We start from the raw sequence: 20,270 nt of genomic DNA, 5'->3' as shown, positions 1-20,270 counted from the left end.
GGCTTTCTCAGAATTGCTGCCAGTACTACATGATAGTGATGGTAAGAATTGGAGGAGATGGCAGTTGAATGCGTGACTGAGGAGTTGGTGCAGGGGGCAGGGTTTTAGATTCTTGGATCATTGGGATCTCTTCTGGGGTAGGTGGGACCTGTACAGATTGGATGGGTTGCACCTGAACTCGAGGGGGAGCAATATCCTTGCAGGTAGGTTTGCTAGCATGGTTCGGGAGGGTCTAAACTAATTTGCAAGGGGGATGGGACATGGAGCGATAGAACAGTGAAAGAAGTGCATGGAGTAAAGCCAGATCTAACATATAGAGAGGCTTTGAGGAAAGCGAAGCAGAATAAAGGGTGTAAAGGCAGTAAGGTAGAAGGGCTAAAGTGTGTGTACTTCATTGCAAGAAGCATCAGGAACAAAGGTGATGAACTGAGAGCTTGGATACATACATGGAATTATGATGTAGTGGCCATTACAGAGACTTGGCTGGCACCAGGGCAGGAATGGATTCTCAATATTCCTGGATTTCAATGCTTGAAAAGGGATAGAGTGGGGGGGAAAGGGGAGGAGGGGTGGCATTACTGGTCAGGGATACTATTAAAGCTGCAGAAAGGGTGGGTAATGTAGCAGGATCCTCTTTTGAGTCAGTATGGGTGGAAGTCAGGAACAGGAAGGGAGCAGTTACTCTATTGGGAGTATTCTATAGGCCCCCTGGTAGCAGCAGAGATACCAAGGAACAGACTGGGAGGCAGATTTTGGAAAGGTGCAAAAATAACAGGGTTGTTATTATGGGTGACTTTAACTTCCCTAATATTGATTGGCACTTGATTAGTTCCAAGGGTTTAGATGGGGCAGAGTTTGTTAAGTGTGTCCAGGATGGATTCCTGTCACAGTATCTTGACAGGCCGACTAGGGGGCCTAATACTACATCTAGTATAAGGTAACAATCTGGGTCAGGTCACAGATCTGTCAGTGGGTGAGTATCTGGGGGACAGTGATCACCGCTCCCTGGCCTTTAGCATTATCATGGAAAAGGATAGAATCAGAGAGGACAGGAAAATTTTTAATTGGGGAAGGGCAAATTATGAGGTTATAAGGCTAGAACTTGTGGGTGTGAATTGGGATGATGTTTTTGCAGGGAAATGTACTATGGACATGTGGTCGATGTTTAAGGATCTCTTGCAGGATGTTAGGGATAAATTTGTCCCGGTGAGGAAGATAAAGAACGGTAGGGTGAAGGAACCATGGGTGACAAGTGAGGTGGAAAATCTAGTCAGGTGGAAGAAGGCAGCATACATGAGGTTTAGGAAGCGAGGATCAGATGGGTCTATTGAGGAATATAGGGTAGCAAGAAAGGAGCTTAAGAAGGGGCTGAGAAGGCCTTGGTGAGTAGGGTAAAGGAAAACCCCAAGGCATTCTTCAATTATGTGAAGAACAAAAGGATAACAGGAGTGAAGGTAGGACTGATTAGAGATAAAAGTGGGAAGATGTGCCTGGAGGTTGTGGAAGTGAGCGAGGTCCTCAATGAATACTTCTCTTCGGTATTCACCACTGAGAGGGAACTTGATGACAGTGGGGACAATATGAGTGAGGTTGATGTTCTGGAGCATGTTGATATTAAGGGAGAGGAGGTGCTGGAGTTGTTAAAATACATTAGGATGGATAAGTCCCCGGGGCCTGATGGAATATTCCCCAGTCTGCTCCACAAGGCGAGGGAAGAGATTGCTGAACCTCTGGCTAGGATCTTTATGTCCTTGTTGTCCACTGGAATGGTACCCGAGGATTGGAGGGAGGCAAATGTTGTTCCCTTGTTCAAAAAAGGTAGTAGGGATAGTCCGGGTAATTATAGACCAGTGAGCCTGACGTCTGTGGTGGGAAAGCTGTTGGAAAAGATCCTTAGAGATAGGATCTATGGGCATTTAGAGAATCATGGTCTGATCAGGGACAGTCAGAATGGCTTTGTGAAGGGTAGATCATGTCTAACAAGCCTGATAGAGTTCATTGAGGAGGTGACCAGGCATATAGATGAGGGTAGTGCAGTGGATGTGATCTACATGGATTTTAGTAAGGCATTTGACAAGGTTCCACATGTAGGCTTATTCAGTAAGTCAGATGGCATGGGATCCAGGGAAGTTTGGCCAGGTGGATTCAGAATTGACCTGCCTGCAGAAGGCAGAGGGTCGTGGTGGAGGGAGTACATTCAGATTGGAGGGTTGTGACTAGTGGTGTCCCACAAGGATCTGTTCTGGGACCTCTGCTTTTTGTGATTTTTATTAATGACCTGGATGTGGGGGTAGAAGGGTGGGTTGGCAAGTTTGCAGATGACACAAAGGTTGGTGGTGTTGTGGATAGTGTAGAGGATTGTCAAAGGTTGCAGAGAGACATTGATAGGATGCAGAAGTGGGCTGAGAAGTGGCAGATGGAGTTCAACCCGGAAAAGTGTGAGGTGGTACACTTTTTTCACTCAGAGAGTGGTTGGTGCATGGAATGCACTGCCTGAGTCAGTGGTGGAGGCAGATACACTAGTGAAGTTTAAGAAACTACTAGACAGGTAGATGGAGGAATTTAAGGTGGGTGATTATATGGGAGACAGGGTTTGAGGGTCGGCACAACATTGTGGGCCGAAGGGCCAGTAATGTGCTGTACTTTTCTATGTTTCTATGTTTCTATAACACTGAACAAGCTCTTTCTGGTTCACTCTACTGATTAGGGGCATTGCCTTTAAGCGCGCTGTACAGGGGGAGCAAGTTCAACAGCTCACAGAATGAGCAGTGATAGAAATTCATTTAGCTGGGTTAATAAGTCGACAGTGATACTTCATCCCCACTCTCATTCACAGTGACACCTCACCCTCTCTCCCACAGTGATACCCCAACCCCTCTCCTCCGACAGTGATACCTCACCCTCTCTATTACAGAGATACCTCACCTTCTCTCTCCCACAGTGATTCCTCACCCTCTCTCTCTCCCCCAGTGATTCCTCACCCTCTCTCTCTCCCACAGTGATATCTCACCCCTCTTTCCCAAAGTAATACCTCACCCCTCTCTTTCCCACAGTTCTCCTCCCCTCTCTCACACAGTGATACTTCATCCTCTCTCTCTCCCATGATGTTACCTCACCCACTCTCTCTCCCATTGTTATACCTCACCCCGTCTTGCACAGTAATATCTCAACCCTCTCTCTGTGTGATATCTCAGCCCTTCTCTCCCAGCGATATTTCACCTCCCCTTCTCCCAGTGATACCTCAGCCCTCTTTTCCTCCCTCCCACTGTGAAGTTAACTTGCCACTTTTCTCTCCCAGCGTGATATAAGCTCCTCTCTCTCTGGCATCGCAGACCTGTGAGGTCGAAGGAAAGTCTCCTTACCGGCCACCAGCTCATGCTCCTGCCCGCAAGGAAGAAGCCCCCAACAGTGCCGCGGTTGCTCTGCACCATCGCCTGTGGAAACAGGAACAGCAGTTGTTACTGCTGGAAACTCTCAAATGCAGATAGGACCCTTTGATGTCTTTTTTAGTCTGGTATACTGGAACATTGATTCAACTTTGAGGAAATTTCTTTTTTTTGGAATTTATTTTTTATTGAAGTTCATCAAACAAACATTTCCATAAGATGTATTTCAGACATTGTACATATATATCATATAATCATATATATCACAAATCTCCACAAAGTATTTATCTGGGGTATACACTTATAGAAAAAAGTTGAAAGAAAAAAACAAGCAAAAGGAAAGAACTATGTACAAGTAGGGAGTGATCTTTTTTTTTTACAACAGATTCATTGATTTGTGAGAATAAAATCAGGCCTATGAAACATTATGTAGTTAAACCATCTTTCCCAGTATGAATCAAATTGTTCCAGCTTATGATTAACAGATGCTATTATCTTCTTCATTTTGTAAATGTCCATTGTAATTTCCATCCATGTATTTAAAGTTGGGCTCTCCTGTGATAACCATTTCCTAGTAAGAGTCTTTTTACCAGCCACCAACAGTATATTCATTAAATATTTATCTCTTTTCAACCATTCTTGAGGTATATATCCAAAATATATGGTCTTACTCTCTAAGGGTATTTCACATTTAAAGATGTCTTGTAGGGCACTGTGTATCCCCCTCCAATAGTTTTTGATAACAAGGCAGTCCCGAAAAATATGATAATGATTTGCATTTTGATTTCCACAATTTCTCCAGTAAACAGAGAGGTTACTATCATAATGGGATTTCTGAGAGGGTGTAATAAAATATCTTATCAAGTTTTTCCATCCAAACTCCCTCCATTTCTGTGAACTGGTACACTTCCATTGATATCTCCATATTGTTGTCCGTTCTTCCTCAGATATAATTATCCCTCCTTCCTTCTCCCATTTTGTTTTAATGTATGAGGTCGAATGTGTTTTAAGATTTGACAACCCCTTATACATGCTTGATATGATTCTACTACCATTATCTGAATTATATGCTTTTCTAAAGAGCTCCATCAAGCATGTATTTGCCTTGGTTACATCTTTAAGTGTCTTATTAACATATTGTCGCATCTGTAAATACCGATAAAAATCTTGTTTTTCTAATAAGTGTTTCTCTTTAAGCATTTCAAAACTGAACAGTGTTCCTTCTTTCATTATGTTGCAAAGAACTGTTATTCCTCTGGCTGTCCAGTCCTTAAATTTAGCATCCAATTTATTTGTGTAAAATCCGAGTCATATGCACACCATTTAAGAATTGCAATATCTCCCTCTAGATTATATTCTTTTGTAGTAGTTTTCCATATTTTAAGAGTCAATTTCACCCATGAGTTATCAATAGTATTTATGTACCTTTGCAGGTTGTTATCAGCCAAAATTGCTTGTATGGGGATGGGAAGTACCCACTCCTCAATGTTTTTCCATTGAGCGTCATATGATGGGTTGCACCAACATATCACAGCTCTCAACTGTGCTGCAAAATAATCTCTAAGAGAAGGTAGGCCCCATCCCCCCTTTTCCTTTGCTAATTGCAAAGTTTTGAGATGAACTCTAGGCCTTTTACCCTGCCAAATATACCTTGATAGCATCTTGTTCCATTCATTGAATTGATTTTGATTAATCTCTATTGGTAGGGTCTGAAAGAGATATAACAGTCTGGGCAGTATATTTATTTTAATAGACTCAATCCTTGAACTGAGACTGAAAAAAGGAATCAGGTTCCATCTTGCCACATCTTCCTTAATTTTTTTATATAAAGACTGATAATTACATTCTGATAATTTTGCCAAATCTTTTGGCATAATGATGCCCAAATATTTGAAAGACTCTGTGTGCCATGCCCAGGGGTATCGACTTTCAATTTCTCTTGGTGGGCTATAATAATATGAAAGTAATTGGGTTTTATCTATACTGATCTTGTATCCTGATAATTGACCATATTGTTCAAAGGATTGCATCAACTTAGATAAAGAGTATGTTGGCTGCCCTAGATAGATCAAAATGTCATCCGCGTAACAAGCCAATTTATGCTCTGTCCCTTTAATAGTAATTCCCCTGATATCTTCATTTTGTCTGATGTATTGAGCTAATGGTTCCAGATATAATGCGAAGAGTAGTGGTGACCATGCACAACCCTGTCTCGTGCCCCTTTCTAGGGTAAGACTATTTGATAAATATCCATTGATTTTAATCCTAGCGGTAGGATTGTCATATAGTGTCTGTATAGTTTTAATAATTGTGTCTTGGAAACCAAATCTATGTAAAACTGTAAAGAAAATTCCAATTAACCAAATCAAATGCTTTTTCAACATCCACTATTGCTTTGATTTTTTTTTTGTATATGATCCATAATGTGAAGTGTCCTTCGTATATTGTCTTGTGTCTGGCGTTGTCGTATAAAACCTGTCTGATCGTTATGTATCAGTATGGGTAGAAACTCCTCTAATCGTTTGGCCATGATGGAGGTAAATAACCTATAAACTACATTAAGAATGGATATTGGTCTAAATGACCAACATTCCATTTTATCCTTGCCTTCTTTCGGTATAGCTGAGATTATCACTTCCTTCCAACTGGGTGGCATTTGTGCCTTTTTTAGAGCCCAGTTCAGTGTGGGGAGTAAAACAGGAATTAACTCATTTTAAAATTCTTTGTACACTCTACCATATACCCATCTGATCCAGGTGACTTGCTTAATTTAAGCCTACTAATTGCAGCTTTTAATTCAACTTCAGTTATGTCAGCAGTCATCGTTCTATTTTGTTCTTTGCTTAAAGTGGGTAACTCTAGAGAATTCAAGAAGGTGTCAATTTGGGTTATGCTTCCCCCTGGAACTTTGGAATATAGAGTTTTGTAAAACACTTCAAAAGCTTCTTGAATTTCACTTAATTTATTTTTTATCATTTTCATTCTTCGGTCCCTAATTCTATGAATTGTATTTTCTGCTATCTTTTTTTTCAGTTTCCACGCCAGTATTTTCATAGATTTCAATCCGCTTTCATAATGTCTCTATTTCAGAAACATTAAGTTTTTCCTGATTTCTTGCGTAGCCAAATTATTTATTTCATTCCTAATTCTTTTAATTTCCCCTAATGTATCCTGTGCCAAATTCAATTTGTGTTTTTTCTCCAGTTCCTTCAGCCTATTTTGTAATTCCTCTAATGTTTTTTCCTTAATTTTTTCTTATATGAAGGTATCACTATAATTTTCCCTCTTAAGACCGCCTTCAGAGTATCCCATAAAATGGTAGGTGAAACCTCTCCATTATCATTAAATTCTAAGTAGAGACCAATTTCTTTTTTAATTTGCTCCTTAAAGTCCGAATCATTGAGTAGACTTGAATTTAGTTTCCAAATAGTATTCTTTGGTTGTGGGTCAAAATCAACAGATAAATGTGCATGGTGCAGGTGCATGGTCACTTACATCTATTGTCCCAATTCCACAGGTGTTTATTTTGTCTTTGTCTTTTCCAAATGTTATGAAATAGTCTATTCTTGTATATACAGAATGGGGATCAGAATAATGAGTGTAATCCCTTCTGTCAGGGGAAAGGTCCCTCCATCAATTAAACCAACATCCTCAAAAAGTGTATTAACTTTCTTATGTAAAGATTTTGTTTCATAGGTTTTTCTATTGGTAGAGTCTAAGTTTGGTTGTAATTGTAAATTTAAGTCTCCCTCACATATCAGGAGACCTTCTGTTTCTGTTACCATAATATCAGTAATTTTCTGAAAGAAACCAATATCACTTCTCGGGGGTGCGTATATATTCAATAGAGTAACTGAATTGCCGTCTATATTCCCCCTTACCAGAATATATCTGCCCTCTTTATCTCCCATTTCGAATACTTTTTCAAAATTTAGCTTACTTAAGAATAGCAACTCCTCTCCTATGTCCTGATTTATATGAGGAGAAAAACAGATTAGTGAAGCCCATTCTCTTTAGTTTTTTATGCACATTATCACTTAAATGATTTTCCTGTAAATATACTACATGGGCTTGTTCTTCTTTCATTTTGGATAAAACACTCTTACATTTGATTGGATTTAATAGCCCATTGACATAAAAAGAAATGAATTTTACCTTGCCCTTAGCCATCTGTATTTATCTGTCAATGTATAATTGAAATTAGAATAAAACTTAATCGATCTACTCCCTGAACAAATAAGAACCAAGAAACGCAAATAATAACAAAAATGGTAACGAACATGTGATTCCAAGGCTGAGGTCTCTAGTAGATGACCCTGTGTTGAGCTAGAGGAAATGTCTAGCTGTGGGGGTTAACCCCTCCTACTTGTGAGTTGAGGGCCCACATTGCAGTATTCATAAAAGTCAGTGAACAAATCCATTACACAGAAAAGATTTCCCTGTGTACTCCTCCTATATATATGTATATATATATATGCACACACACAAATACATACACGTGCAGACACACACACACACACACACACACATATATACATATATGCACACATATATATATTCTCATTTTGGTGGGGAAAAAGGAGTAAGTGAGCAAATAAAGAATAACAACTAAGTAATATAAAATCCACATTATAATAAGTATTTCTTGAGATAGGTATATCACCGTGTACTTTTGCTTCCGTTTAGCTTCTCAACATTTTTAAAGTTAGCCAAGCCTTATGGCTCTTCTGAAGGGGGTGAGGACTGTCTTTGGGAAACTCCTGGTCTCTTCCTGATATATTTCTCTCGGCCTCCTCCCGTCTTCTGCCTTCTCGTTTCTCGCACTATTTCCCAAGCAGAGCGGGATAATTCACTTTGAGGAAATTTCACATGTGGCTTTCTCTAGGTTGGTCATTCAGGCAGCTGCCATCAGGAGAATGTGCCCCTTCTTTTCCAAAATTACTTTTAGTACAAACTTAATTCTCCTCTGCTACAAAATTCTACAACAAACTCATAGACCATGCAGTGATTAACAAAGTAAAGTAAATTCATCTGTGTCAAGGATGGTGTTTATCCCTGTGGTGCCTAGCGATTCTAGAATTGCTCTACAGTACCCACAGACACCACGTGCTCCCTCTGGATGGTTACCCAGGCTCAGAGATACTCCCGGCGCATCACTAGGCAGTCCACCCAGGCAAGACCTTCCGCGACCCACTCCCAGGACTATTGTTGCCAGCTCCAGAAGATAGGTTATTGATATCCTCATCTCTCATTGCCCCCCTTCTTACTGGATGATCATGTATAAATAGACTGACACTGAAATGCAAATAGAAGGCCAGAGCAGATATGTGAGGCAGTGGAAGGAGGAGCCCATTGGGATATCCCGAAACACTGGGAGCTGTCTCCCACGGTTCTACTTATGGACAGGTGTGAGCTCCACAAGTCCAAATCTACCAAATATCCTCCTTGATGCCACTACTGACCCCTACTCCACATCTCAATGTCAGTTGCCACTTCCCCAATTCCCCAAACCTCTAACCCCTTACTCCCATCTCCACAACCCATGCCAGACTAATCTCTCCCTTTTCCTCTTTCCATTTTCCAGGCTGATACCCCTCTCGCCATCAGCTCACAGACAACAGCTGGAGTCCTCCACTCCACCACCCTCAAACATCCCCCTAACTTCCCCTCAGCTTCTCCCAAGCTCCAGTGAAGAGTCTCAGCCTGCTCAACCTCTCTCCATAACTTAGTCCCTCGAATCTCAGCAACATCCTCCTCTCTACTTTTTCTAGCTTAATGGCATCTTTCTATCTTCCCAATTAGATCAAGCAGTTTTCTACTCTTCTCGTTTATCCAGTTCAGATTTATTGCCCCTCCCTACACTCCATGGCCATTTTATTAGGTACATCTGTGCATCTGCTTGTTAATGCAAATACCTAATTAGACAATCATGTGGCAGCAACCCAATGCATAAAAACATGCAGACATGGTCAAGAGGTTCAGTTGTTCAGACCAAACATCAGCATGGAGCAAAGATATGATCTTTGATTGTGGAATGTTTGTTGCTGTCATATGAGGTGGTTTGAGTATCTCAGAAACTGATCTCATTGAACATAGAATAGTACAGTGCATTACAGGCCCTTTGGCCCACAATGTTGTGCTGACCTTTAAACCCTGCCTCCCATATAACCCCCCTCCCCCACCTTACATTCCTCCATATACCTGTCTAGTAGTCTCTTAAATTTCACTTGTGTATCTGCCTCCACCACTGACTCAGGCAGTGCATTCCACGCACCAACCAATCTCTTAGTAAAAAACCTTGCTCTAATATCCCCCTTGAACTTCTCACCCATTACCTTAAAGCCATGTCGTCTTGTGTTGAGCAGTGGTGCCCTGGCGAAGAGGTGCTGGCTGTCCACTCTATCTATTCCTCTTAATATCTTGTATACCTCTATCATGTCTCCTCTCATCCTCCTTCTCTCCAAAGACTAAAGCCCTAGCTCACTTAATCTCTGATCATAATGCATAGTCTCTAAACCAGGCAGCATCCTGGTAAATCCTGGAAAATGCCTTGTTATGGATCCTTGACAAGAAAACACACCAGCAAGGAGAGAACTGGAAAAATATTGTAGAGAATCATATACGAGGAAATCTGCAGATGCTGGAAATTCAAGCAACACACACAAAATGCTGGTGGAATGCAGCAGGCCAGGCAGCATCTATAGGGAGAAGCTCTGTCAACGTTTCGGGCCGAGACCCTTCGTCAGGACTAACTGAAAGGAAAGATAGTAAGAGATTTGAATGGGAGGGGGAAATGATAGGAGAAAACCGGAGGGGGTGGGGTGGAGCTGAGAGCTGGAAAGGTGATTGGCAAGAGGGATACAGAGCTGGAGAAGGGAAAGGATCATGGGACTGGAGGCCTCGGGAGAAAGAAAGGGGGAGGGGAGCACCAGAGTGAGATGGAGAACAGGCAGAGTGATGGGCAGAAAGAGAGAAAAAAAAGGGGGGAAAAAACTAAATATATCAAGGATAGGGTAGGAGGAGAGGAGGGGCATTAATGGAAGTTAGAGAAGTCAATGTTCATGCCATCAGGTTGGAGGCTACCCAGCAATATAAGGTATTGCTCCTCCAACCTGAGTGTGGCTTCATCTTGACAGTAGAGGAGGCCATTGATAGACATATCAGAATGGGAATGGGACGTGGAATTAAAATGTGTGGCCACTGGGAGATCCTGCTTTCTCTGGCGGTCAGAGCGTAGATGTTCAGCGAAACGGTTTCCCAGTCTGCGTCGGGTCTCACCAATATATAAAAGGCCACACTGGGAGCACTGGACGCAGTATACCACACCAGCTGACTCACAGGTGAAGTTTCGCCTCACCTGGAAGGACTGTCTGGGGCCCTGAATGGTGGTGAGGGAGGAAGTGTAAGGGTAGGTGTAGCACTTGTTCCACTTACAAGGATATGTGCCAGGAGGAAGATTGGTGGGAAGGGATGGGGGGGACGAATGGACAAGGGAGTCGTGGAAAGCAGAAAGAGGGGGGGAGGGAAAGATGTGCTTGGTAGTGGGATCCCGTTGGAGGTGGTGGAAGTTACGGAGAATTATACGTTGGACCGGGAGACTGGTTGGGTGGTAGGTGAGGACAAGGGGAACCCTATCCCGAGTGGGGTGGCGGGCGGATGGGGTGAGGGCAGATGTGTAGGAAATAGGAGAGATGCGTTTGAGAGCAGAGTTGATGGTGGAAGAAGGGACGCCTCTTTGTTTAAAAAATGAAGACATCTCCTTCGTCCTGGAATGAAAAGCCTCATCCTGAGAGCAGATGTGGCGGAGACGGAGGAATTTCGAGAAGGGGATAGCATTTTTGCAAGAGACAGGGTGGGAAGAGGAATAGTCCAGGTAGCTGTGAGAGTCTGTAGGCTTGTAGTAGATATCAGTAGATAAGCCGTCTCCAGAGATGGAGACTGAAAGGTCAAGAAAGGGGAGGGAGGTATCAGAAATGGACCAGGTAAATTTGAGGGCAGGGTGAAAGTTGGAGGCAAAGTTAATGAAGTCGACGAGCTCAGCATGCATGCAGGAGGCAGCGCCAATGCAGTCATCGATGTAGCAAAGGAAAAGAGGGGGACGGATACCCATATAGGCTTGGAACATGGACTGTTCCACAAAGCCAACAAAAAGGCAGGCATAACTGGGACCCATGTGAGTGCCTATGGCTACACCTTTGGTTTGGAGGAAGTGGGAGGAACCAAAGGAGAAATTATTGAGAGTAAGGACTAATTCCGCTAGATGGAGGAGAGTAGTGGTAGAGGGGAATTGGTCAGGTCTGGAATCCAAAAAGAAGTGGAGAGCTTTGAGACCTGGTGTGGGGTGGAGGTATATAGGGACTGGACGTCCATGGTGAAAATAAGGTGGTGGGGACCAGGGAACTTAAAATCATTGAAAAAATTCAAAGCGTGAGAAGTGTCACAAACATAGGTGGGAAGAGATTGAACAAGGGGGGATAAAACAGTGTCAAGGTATGCAGAAATGAGTTCGGTGGGGCAGGAGCAAGCTGAGACAATGGGTCTACCTGGACAGGCAGGTTTGTGGATCTTGGGTAGGAGGTAGAAACGGGAAGTGCGGGGTGTGGGAACTATGAGGTTGGTGGCAGTGGATGGGAGATCCCCAGCGCTGATAAGGTTGGTGATGGTATAGGAGACAGTGGCCTGATGCTCCTTAGTGGGGTCATGATCAAGGGGTAAATAAGAGGAGGTATCAGAGAGTTGTCGCTGTGCCTCGGTCAGGTAGAGGTCAGTACGCCAGACTACAACAGCTCCCCCCTTATCAGCAGGTTTTATAGTGAGGTTGGGATTGGTGCGGAGGGAACAGAGAGCAGAGCGTTTGGAAGGAGTGAGGCTGGAATTGGAACATGGTGTGGTGAAGTTGAGATGGTTGATGTCCCATCGGCAATTAGCAATAAAGAGATCCAGAGCAGGCAGAAGACCAGAGCGGGTTGTCCATGAAGAGGAGGAGGGTTGAAGACGGGAGAAGGGGTCATCGGTGGGGGTTGGAGAGTCCTTGCCAAAGAAGTAAGCTCGGAGATGGAGCCGGCAGAAGAAGAGTTCAGCGTCATGGCGTACGCAGAACTCTCTGAGGTGTGGGTGAAGGGGAACAAAGGTGAGGCCTTTACTGAGGACAGAGCGCTCTGCCTCAGAGAGTTGAAGGTCGGAGGGAATGGTAAAGACCCGGCACGAATGAGAGATGTGATCAGAGGGGGGAGGGAGGCTGCTGGTGTCGGTGGAGAGGTAAGGGTTGGGGTGAGAGGAAGATGGATCCTCTGAGGGCCCAGGAGCTGACGATGGGATCTGAGGGAGAGGGGATTGCAGAGTGGTGGTGGGGGAAGGGGAGACGGGAGTCACAATCGCAGCATGTGAAGACTCGGCCTGGAGTTCAAGGCTGGAATTGCAGTCAGTGGTTGCGCAATTGCTTTGAAGCTGGCCATGGTCATTGGAACACACGTTGATGGTGTTGGAGTCCAGGTTGTGAATATGCCATGGGTTGCAGGGTTGTAGAGAACCATGTTTGAATACATACCTGAGAAATGTTCTGGTAATTACAAGTTACTATTACAAAAGGGCAAGGCTTTAAAAGCAACAACCACTTTGGCTTCGTAATCCATGAGGAGACATCAGAGGATAATGGCCAGATTGGTTGAGGCTGACAGAAAGGCAGCAGTAATGGACATAACTATGTGTTACAACACTGGTGTGCAGAAGAGCATCTCTGAAGACACAGCACATTGGGCTTTGAAGCAGCAGAAGGCCATGGACATACAGTCAGTAGCCACTTCATTAGATATAGGTAGTACCTGAGAAGGTGAGCGGAGCTGCCCACTTGATGTCTGGAAACGGTGCTGTTGTGTAAGGAGTTGCAACATTGATGAAGTTGCTGGAAGATACTTCTAAGACACAAGTAATGTGTGATGTGTGGGACACATGCTAGTGGTGATATGTCATTATACTCACCATCCTTGCCCCACAGAATTTCCTGCTGAGTCCATCCGGCATTTTTGTGAATTGCACAGACTTACCAATATACCTCAATAGCATCCTAGGAGAGTTATTTGTTTAATTTTGAGACTTTTTAGAGTGTGATATAGGGATTCTAACTCACTCTGGTCCATTGGGAAGTTGGTTAACAATATCACAAGGAAACTGAAGTTATCCTAGGATCATGAAAATGGTAGGGCACTGAGGAGTGCAGTAAAACAGAGGGATCTGGGAATACAGACACAAAATTCCCTAAAAGTGGCGTCACAGGTAGATAGGGTAGTAAAGAGAGCTTTTGGTACATTGGCCTTTATAAATCAAAGTATTGAGTATTGAGTGCTGTAATTGTTATATGGTTATATGGTTATAAGAGTTGGAATGTTATGGTGAGGTTGTATAAGGCATTGGTGAGGCCGAATTTGGAGTATTGTGTGCAGTTTTGGTCACCGAATTACAGGAAGGATATTAATAAGGTTGAAAGAGTGCAGAGAAGGTTTACAAGGATGTTGCCAAGACTGAGTTACAAAGAAAGGTTGAATAGGTTAGGATTTTATTCCCTGGAGCGTAGAAGAATGAGGGGAGATTTGATCGGTGGCCAAGTTCCCATTCCAGTACCACCTTCCCATGATCTCAATGGCTCTCCACACAGCTTTAGACCACTTGGACAACACAAACACCTACGTCAGGTTGCTGCTCATTGACCATAGCTTAGCATTTAATACCATCATTCCCACAATCCTGAATGAGAAGTTGCAGAACCTGGGCCTCTGTACCTCCCTCTGCAATTGGATCCTCGACTTTCTGACTGCAAGACCACAATCTGTGCGGATTGGTGGTAGCATCTCCTCCTCGCTGACTATCAACACTGGAGCACCACAGGGGTGTGTGCTTAGCCCACTGCTCTACTCTCTATATACACATGACTATGTGGTTAGGCATAGCTCAAATACCATTTATAAATTTGCTGACCTCACAACTATTGTTGGTAGAATCTCAGGTGGTGATGAAAGGGCATACAGGAGTAAGGTACGCCAACTAGTGGAGTGGTGCCACAGCAACAATCTGGTACTCAACATCAGTAAGACGAAAGAGTTCATTATGCACCAGGAGGGGTAAGACGAAGGAATACATACTGAACCTCATAGAGGGATCTGAAGTAGATAGAGTGAACAGTTTCAAATTTCTGGGTGTCAAGATCTCTGAGGATCTAACCTGGTCCCAAAATATCAATGTAGTTATAAAGAAGGCAAGACAGCAGCTATACTTTATGAGGAGTTTGAAGAGATTTGGCATGTCAACAAATATACTCGAAAACTTCTATAGTTGTACAACTGTACAGTGTACAGTTGTAGCATTTTGACAGTCTGCATCACTGTCTGGTATGGAGGGGCTACTGTACAGGACCGAAAGAAGCTACAGAGGGTTGTAATTCTATTCAGCTCCATCTCAGGTACTAGCCTACAAAGTACCCAGGACATCTTTAGGGAGCAGTGTCTCAGAAAGGAAGCACCCATTATTAAGGACTTCCAGGGCATGCCCTTTTCTCATTGTTGGATCAGGTAGGAGGTACAGAAGCCTGAAGGCACACACTCAGTGCTTCTTCTCCTCTGCCATCCAATTTCTAAATGGACATTGAAGCCTTGGACACTACCTCGCTTTTTAAAAATATACAGTATTTCTGTTTTTTCACGTTTAAAAAAATCTATTCAATATACGTAATTGAATTACTTGTTTATTTATTATTATTATTATTTTATTTGTTATTTTTTTTTCTCTGCTAGATTATGCATTGCATTGAACTGCTGCTGCTAAGTTAACAAATTTCATGTCAGATACAGGTGATAATAAACCTGATTCTGATTCTGATTCATGTGAAGCTACATTGGGATAGAAAGGACCCACAGCTTTACATTCCTGAGTGCTAACATATCTGATGACTTGTCCTGGGCCCAGTTTTACAATTGAAAGGCAGGTACACCAGCATCTTTACATTCTTAGAAAGTTAAGAAGGTTCAGCTTGTTATCGAACATGCTAACAAACTTCTACAGTTGAAAGCCAGGGTCTGGGTTTCGAATGTAGAGGTGTATACAGTAAGAAGCTGCAGAGAGTAGTGTAGTCTGCCCAATACATCACAAACACAACCTCTGCACTATTGATAGTATCTATAGGAGGTGCTGTCTCAAGAAGGCAATTTCTATCACCAAAGATCCCACCACCCAGGTCATGCCATCTTCTCACAGTTCCTATTAGGCAGGAGGTACAGAAACCTGAAGTCCCATGCCACCAGGTTCAAGAACAGTTACTTCGAGATCAACCATTCAGTTCTTGAACTGACCTGCAAAACCACTGACCACTTTGATCACTTTGCACTAAAATAGACCTAGCAATTTTTGTTTTGATTGTGTCCCCTCTTATAAAAATTATGTCTAGTTTACATTTGTCTTGTGAATGCTGCTTATTTGATGCTACGTGCTTGTGATGCTGCCACTGTTCACTGCTCACTTGTGCATATGACAATCAACTTGATTTTTGGCTTTGGATTCAGCCATTCTTATTTCAATTTGACCTCACTGCATCTGTCCCTTCTTTCCCTAAAAGGCTCAGCTGCCCCAGAACATCAGAAGAGTTATTGATTACAAATCTTTAAATGGGCTATACAATATATACAAGTGTACAAAACATACAAACAAAGAGTGGGATTGGAATCAGAGTCAGAGCCAGGCTTAATATCACTGACACAAGTCGTGAAATCTGTTGTTTTGTGGCATCAGTACAATGTAATATATAAAAACTATAAATCACAATTGTAAAAAATATATATGATATAGTATAGAATATGTACATTTAATTTATAGTTTATACTTATAAAATGAAATAAGCAGTGCAAAGAGAGAGCCAAAAATAGTGAGCTAGTGTTCATGGGTTGGTTCAGAAACCTGATAACAGAGGGAAATAAACTGTTCCTTTAATATTGAGTGTGTGTCTTCGGTCTTGTGTACCTTCTCCCTGATGGTATCAATGAGAAGGGAGTACGTCCTGAATGATGAGGGCCTGTAATGATGTCGCCTTTTTGAAGCATCGTCTTTTGAAGGTGTCCTCGGTGCTGAGGAGGCTAGTGCTGATGATGGAGCTGGCTGAGTTTGCAACATTCTGAGGCTTTTTTTTCAATCCTGTGCAGTGGCCCTCTATACCAGACTATGATACAACCAGTTAGAATGCACTCCACAGTACATCTGTAGAAATTTGCTAGCGTCATATCAAAACTGCTCAAACTCACAATGAAATATAGCCGTTGTCATGCCTTCTTTGTAATTGCATCAATATGTTTGGCCCAGGATAGATCTTCAGAGATGTTGACACCTAGGAACTTGAAGCTGCAATCCTTTAGACAATTGCTCGTTCCTTTGTCTACCACAGGGAACCACTAACTCAGAAGCTCTGCTCTGTTTGTGTTGCTCTTGAAGATTGTTGAAAGGCCTTTTGGCATGAGTTCCAAAACAGCTGTAAGCAGGTGTCCAAAACAGTTACCAGGGCAATGAGAGTCCAAACACTCACAGCCCCTGGTTACTGGTAACAGGTTATCTGACTGGGGGTCAGTATGGGAACCGTACTCCCATTGGTCTAACACATTTCTCCAATTAGAAAGCCTGAGGTAAAACAGAGGAAGCATCAGCCAATCAGCAGTGGGCTTAAGGACTCTCTCCTGCAGTGGGGCAGTGAGGATAAACAACAACACCTTGTGCTTGCCAGAAAGCAAAATACTGCAGATGGCAGATAACTGAGATAAAAATAAACAGGAAATGCTAAGATTCTGCAGTAGGCCACGAAGCACTCTCTGGGAAATTTGGGGTTTTATGATTTGCTCTTTTAACACAATAACTTTCACACCGTGCTTCTCTGGGACATTCAGACAGCACTTGACAGTGGGAGGCAGGTATTGGGTATGGTCGAATATTTTTAAAAGAAGGTGGTGAGTTTTAGGGAGGGTGTCCGGTGCCAAAGGCCCTGGGAACAGAAGACATGTCCACCAGTGGTGCGGATCTGATCAGGGAGGTTCAAGACAGTGGAGAGGATTGAGAGACTGTAATTCCAGAGGGTGGAAGCTTCCGATAAGGATAATGATTGTAATGGGCTACCAGCGGCGGTGATGGAGGTGGAAACAATAGGGTCTTTTAAGAGACTCCTGGATGGGTACATAGAACTTAGAAAAATAGAGGGCTACGGGTAAGCCTAGGCAATTCTAAGGTGAGGACATGTTTGGCGCAGCTTTGTGGGCCGAAGGGACTGTATTGTGCTGTGGGTTTTCTATGTTTCTACCAGAGAACAGAGACTACACAACATAGAACATTACAGGATATTACAGGTACTTCAGCCCATGATGTTTTGTCAACTTTTAACCTACCTATCAATTTAACCCTTCCATCCTACATAGCCCTCTCTTTTTCTAAGAGCTTTTTAAATTCCCCTAATGTATCTACAACATAAGACCATAAGAAATAGCAGCTGCAGTCAGCCATCTGGACTGTCAAGCCTGCTCCACCATTTAATAAGATCTTGGCTGATGTCCATGACTCATCTCCACTTACCTGCCTTTTCCCCATAGCCCTTAATTCCCCTACTATGCAAAAATCTATCCAACCTTGTCTTAAATATACTTACTGTGGTAACCTCCACTGCTTCATTGGGCAGAAAATTCCACAGATTCACCACTCTCTGGGAAAAGCAGTTCCTCATCATCTCCATCCTAAGTCTACTCCCCCAAATCTCGAGGCTTCTATGACCACCTATGACCACCAGTTCATATTATGCAGGAGGTATCTGCCTCTATGACCACCCTGGCAGGATGTTCCATACATCTACCACTCTCTGTGCATAAAACTTTACCTCTGACATCTCCCTGTATTTTCCTACAATCACCTTAAAATTATGCCCCCTCATTTTACTGATTTCCACCCTGGAATAAAAGTCTCTGGCTATCCCTTTGATTTACGTCTCTTACCATCTTGTACACCACTCTCAAGTCACCTCTCATCTTCCTTCCTCTCCAAGAAACCACCTCCTAGTCTGTGGTGTCTACAGGAGATGCTGCCTCAAGAAGCAACATCCATATTAATGATCCCCACCATCCAGGCCATGCCATCTTCTTGCAGGAGGTACGAAAGCCTTTAGTTCCACACCACCAGGTTGAAGAACAGCAATTTCCCTTCAATCACATGGTTCATTAACCAACTGGCACCACCTCAATATTTCAACACTCTGATCACTTTGCACATTGTTCTAGTTGTATAATTTTGTATAATGCATGTTTGTGCTTGTGAATGCCTTGTGCCTGTGATTCTGCAGCAAGTTCGGCTTTTCATGGTGCCTGTGCACTCGAATTCTTACATATGATAATAAACCTGACTTTGATATTGACTTTTCCTACCTGGGAGCCAGCATGGATCTGATGGATGAATGGACCCTAGTCATAGTCACATAGCATTGTACAGGCCCTTCATTCCAACTTGCTCATGCCGACTGAGATATTTGTTCAAGCTCCACCCATTTGCCTGCGTTTGGCCCACCTCCCTCATGATGGGCACCATGGTAACGTAATGGTTAGTGTAATGCTGTGACGACTTGGGGAGTTCAACTAGGTGTCCTCTGTAAAGTGTCTGCACATCTTTCCCATGGAATATGTGGGTTTCTCCAGGTGCTCCAGTTTCCTCCCATGGTCCAAAGACATACCAGTTGGCAGGTTAATTGGTCATTGTAAATTGTCCTGTGATTAGGCTGGGGTTAAATGAGTTTGTCAGGGGGTTGCTGGGTGGTACAGATGGAAGGGATGGAAAGGCCTATTCTGTGCTGTATCGCTAAATTAAAATAAATCAGTTGCTGTCCATGTACCGGTAAATATTTTTAAACATTTTGGTTGTAATTATTTTCACCTCTGGCAGCAGGTTCCACATAGACACCACTTTCTGCATGGAAGACTTCCCCTCAGGTCCCTTTTCAATCCATGACCATCCACCTTATCAATGGCCCTCATCATTTTATATCCATCTCAAAGGTCACCCCTCTGCCCTCAGCTTCCTACCCTCCAATGAAAGATCTAGCCTCTCCTTTTAACTCAAACCCTCCAGTCCTGTTAACTTTCACATGAATCTCTCCTACACCCTTTCCAGCTTAATGACATCCTCCCCGTAGCTGGGCAACTGGCACTGGTGATTGTCTGTCATAATGGACAATGACAGGAAACCTGTGCAGGAGAGTTTTTGATGTGAAAAAGTTGTTGCACTGGGAGAGTTCCACTCTCGACTTCAGAAGTCCAGGTCTAATGGTACAAACAAGCACCACAAACTGGTTGCAGTGGATGGATGTCACTGTAACTCTGTCCCTTGCTGGGACAGGTATGTCTCTATGTCACCGGGGTATGAAGCTGCTGGCTACCCTCAGCTGGTTTAGCCTGCCTGTTGAAGCGGTGTACCTGGGTGTGGCCGCTGTCGCATACAACCAGGTGGAGCTCACCTGGAGCCACAGGTGAGAGCTGAGTGTCTGGTGGGGACAAAAGGTGAATGAGTTGCCCCAGAATGGACAGTGTGCCACCCCTTCCTGGATACCTGCATACAATAACCAATCACAAGCAAGAGAAAATCTGCAGATGCTGGAAATCCGAGCAACACGCAAAATGCTGGAGGAACTCAGCAGGCCAGGCAGCATTTTGGAAAAAAGCACAGTCAACTTTTCAGGCCATTTTGACAAGTAAAAGGGTGGGAAGAGATATCGTCCAAGTAGCTGTGAGAGTCCATGGGTTTATAATTGACCTTCCAGATAGCTGTGAGAGTAACGCCATCTCCTTCTCTCAATTCCTCCATCTCTAACGCACCGGTGTCAAGATGAGG

General features: G+C 43.3%; 1 protein-coding gene across 1 annotated transcript in view; it reads right to left on the bottom strand.

Annotated features, from left to right (window-relative positions):
- The window catches only part of slc5a1 (solute carrier family 5 member 1), a 126,786-nt gene that overhangs the window by 85,667 nt on the left and 20,849 nt on the right, over nt 1–20,270 (bottom strand). The window contains exon 2 of the mRNA XM_073055661.1: nt 3,363–3,434. Within this exon, the coding sequence (XP_072911762.1) occupies nt 3,363–3,434 (72 nt within the window). The remainder of the gene's footprint in view (nt 1–3,362; nt 3,435–20,270) is intronic.

Source organism: Hemitrygon akajei, chromosome 9 (assembly GCF_048418815.1).
Source record: "Hemitrygon akajei chromosome 9, sHemAka1.3, whole genome shotgun sequence".
Taxonomy (NCBI): domain Eukaryota; kingdom Metazoa; phylum Chordata; class Chondrichthyes; order Myliobatiformes; family Dasyatidae; genus Hemitrygon; species Hemitrygon akajei.
Note: the sequence above shows the minus strand (reverse complement) of the source record. Positions and strands in the feature narration are given on the sequence as shown.